Source organism: Pollicipes pollicipes, unplaced genomic scaffold (genome assembly GCF_011947565.3).
Source record: "Pollicipes pollicipes isolate AB1234 unplaced genomic scaffold, Ppol_2.1 Scaffold_7261;HRSCAF=8764_pilon_pilon_pilon, whole genome shotgun sequence".
Lineage (NCBI taxonomy): Eukaryota > Metazoa > Arthropoda > Thecostraca > Pollicipedomorpha > Pollicipedidae > Pollicipes > Pollicipes pollicipes.
Genome location: NW_023597054.1, coordinates 19,816,951 through 19,819,444, shown reverse-complemented (window position 1 = coordinate 19,819,444; position 2,494 = coordinate 19,816,951). Strand labels below are relative to the sequence as shown.

The window sequence follows — 2,494 nt, the reverse complement described above, 5'->3', positions numbered from 1 at the left end:
TTCGTAGGTTTTCAATTTCTCCGTAAATGTACAATATCACAAGCATGGTGTAAAACGCACATGCACACGAATATTTATATTATATATATATATATAATATTATATATATATACTGAAACACGAATATTTATATATATATATATATATATATATATATATATATATATAAATATTCGTGTGCATGTGCGTTTTACACCATGCTTGTGATATTGTACATTTACGGAGAAATTGAAACCTACGAAGATGATGGGCCGAGAAGAACTGTTGCTTGAAGGCTCATGCTTCGTGACGACCATTGCACTGCTGTTCAAAACTCCCACATCATTTTTTAAGGATCGCGATTACACTCAATGAGGAAATCCATCACGTATATATGTGATAACTTGATACTGATGTAGATATGTATATATGCGATAATAATGTAGATATGTATATATATATATATATATATATATATATATATATATATATATATATATGAAAGTGATGTAGATATGCCGCCTCCGTGGTCTCGGGAAAAGATGCTGGACTCGCAATCCAGCTGTACTGGGTACGAGCCCCAGCGCGGGCGCATCATTTGGCCCGACTGAAATGGAAAGGTCAGTTGGCAACTGGCCAACGAGGGTCGACCCAGCCCCGTGGCGGCCTTGTCACAGCATTGTGCGACACGTAAAACTCTCCAAATTCCTGTCTGGCGAAAGGGCGGAGGCAAAATTATCCGTTGAACTGGACGGCACGAATTGGGTATTGGGTTCAGGGTAAACGCAACAACCAATGCTTAGCAGACACTATGAACCCAAAATCGGTCATATAAACCATTCGGAATGAATTCATATAAAAATATGGCTATTTATTACTACACCACAAATCTACCAAAATAAATCCAAGTAAGCATCAAAAATCGATCGGAGTTGTTTTGATTAGCAGCGAACAACTCACAAGACTGGTAATCACCAAAAGGACTGGCTGAGACACTCCAATTAAGCAGCTGTCCGCACAGACTACGAACGCTGCGGACCCAAAGACAAAAATCATGTTCCGATTAGTTCCGTCGTTCCTACCTCCGCATGGAGAAAACCCCCCTCAGGCAGTCCGCTGTATGCGTCAAATCATTCCTTCCCAATAGCCCCACTTCCCGATTTCAGCCCCATTCCACCCTTTGCCTGCATGACCAATCGGCCTCGGCAGCCTTGCCGGCCATTGCAGCCGCGGGCCTCCTCTCGTGACGTCAGCCTGCAGTGTTGCAGCCTCACCCTTCCCCCCCCCCCCCTTCACTCCACTCCGGAGCGCCCGCGCACGCCACGCCGACCCATCAACATTACGCAATGAAGTCGTGTCAGCTCGGTGCGGGTCGGCTCGCGCACAAAAGCCGGCGCCGGCTCCCAGCGCGCTGGCACCGCGCCGGCGAAGATGGCTGCCCCACAAAAACGCCGCTCGGTGACGTCGCTGTCACGTGACCCTTTTTATCCGCCGAAATTGATTAAAACAAATGGGACCCCACTGAAGGGTGTCGGTAAAAACGGCGAGCGCGGGCGGGCAGGGCGGCGCGCGGCCCAGTCGCGGGTTCGCATTACCGGAGATGTGTCGTGCGCGCGGAGGGTCGCCGTCGTCGGCATTCCCGGGCGGGAGCCGCGCGGAAGCCGCGACAGAGCTCACGGGAGCCACGGGAGCCGGGAGGAGCCGGCTCCCCGTTCTCCCGGAAGGCCGAGGGCCCGTCCACGCAGGGCTCTGAAATCAGGACAGCTTTGGAGGGAGGAGGTTCGCTCCGCACTGCTTCGCTCTCTTAAGTGAAGTACAGGGGATGAGGGGGAGGGGAGGGACACTCACTGGTATACGGCGCCTTCATCCAGGGAAAGATGCCGCCGGGGCCCTTGGCGGCGGCCGCTGCCGCTGCGTAATGCATATCCTCCATGCCAGCAAAGTTCTGCACGTGCATGGCGTCGGGCAGCGGGCCCGTCGGGAAGGTGGGCATCTTGCAGGCGGCGAAGTCGCGGCCATCGCCGGCCTCGGGCCGGGCCGGCGCGCCGCTCGGGTACCCTCCGTACGGCGCTGCGCACTGCTCGTACACCGCCTTGGCGCTGAGGTTGCCGAGGTTGGAGTACGGCCCGTTGTAGCGGTTGGCGAAGTGCTGATGCGCCTGGGCGGCGTACTGCTGGAAGTTCTCGTAGTTGACGCCGGCGTACTTGCCGTTGTTGACGTAGTACGGCTCGGCCTGCGGGTGGCTGTTGGCCGGCCAGCCGCCGCCGCTGTTGCCGAGGTTCCAGCTCATGGTGCGCTGCGCGGCCGCGCTCTCACGCACTGCTCACGCACTGGGCCGGCGCTGGCAGCGGCCCCCGCGCCGCCTGGCGTCTGGGTCCCAGGGTCGGCCGCGTCGCGCTCCCCAACTGATTTGCGCCCGTCCCCTGGCAGACGAGACCATTCAATACGCGGGAGTGACGTCACGCGGGCCAGGAGCCGCGCGGCGGACCAATCACATTGACCTATTCAGCCTATT

At 55.2% G+C, this 2,494-nt stretch overlaps 1 protein-coding gene across 1 annotated transcript in view; it reads right to left on the bottom strand.

Annotated features, from left to right (window-relative positions):
* Positions 1-2,269, bottom strand: part of LOC119111151 (homeobox protein Hox-B7) — a 64,895-nt gene extending 62,626 nt beyond the window's left edge. The window contains exon 1 of the mRNA XM_037234980.1: positions 1,836-2,269. Coding sequence (XP_037090875.1) covers positions 1,836-2,269 — 434 coding nt within the window. The remainder of the gene's footprint in view (positions 1-1,835) is intronic.
* Between the last annotated feature and the right edge of the window lie 225 nt (positions 2,270-2,494).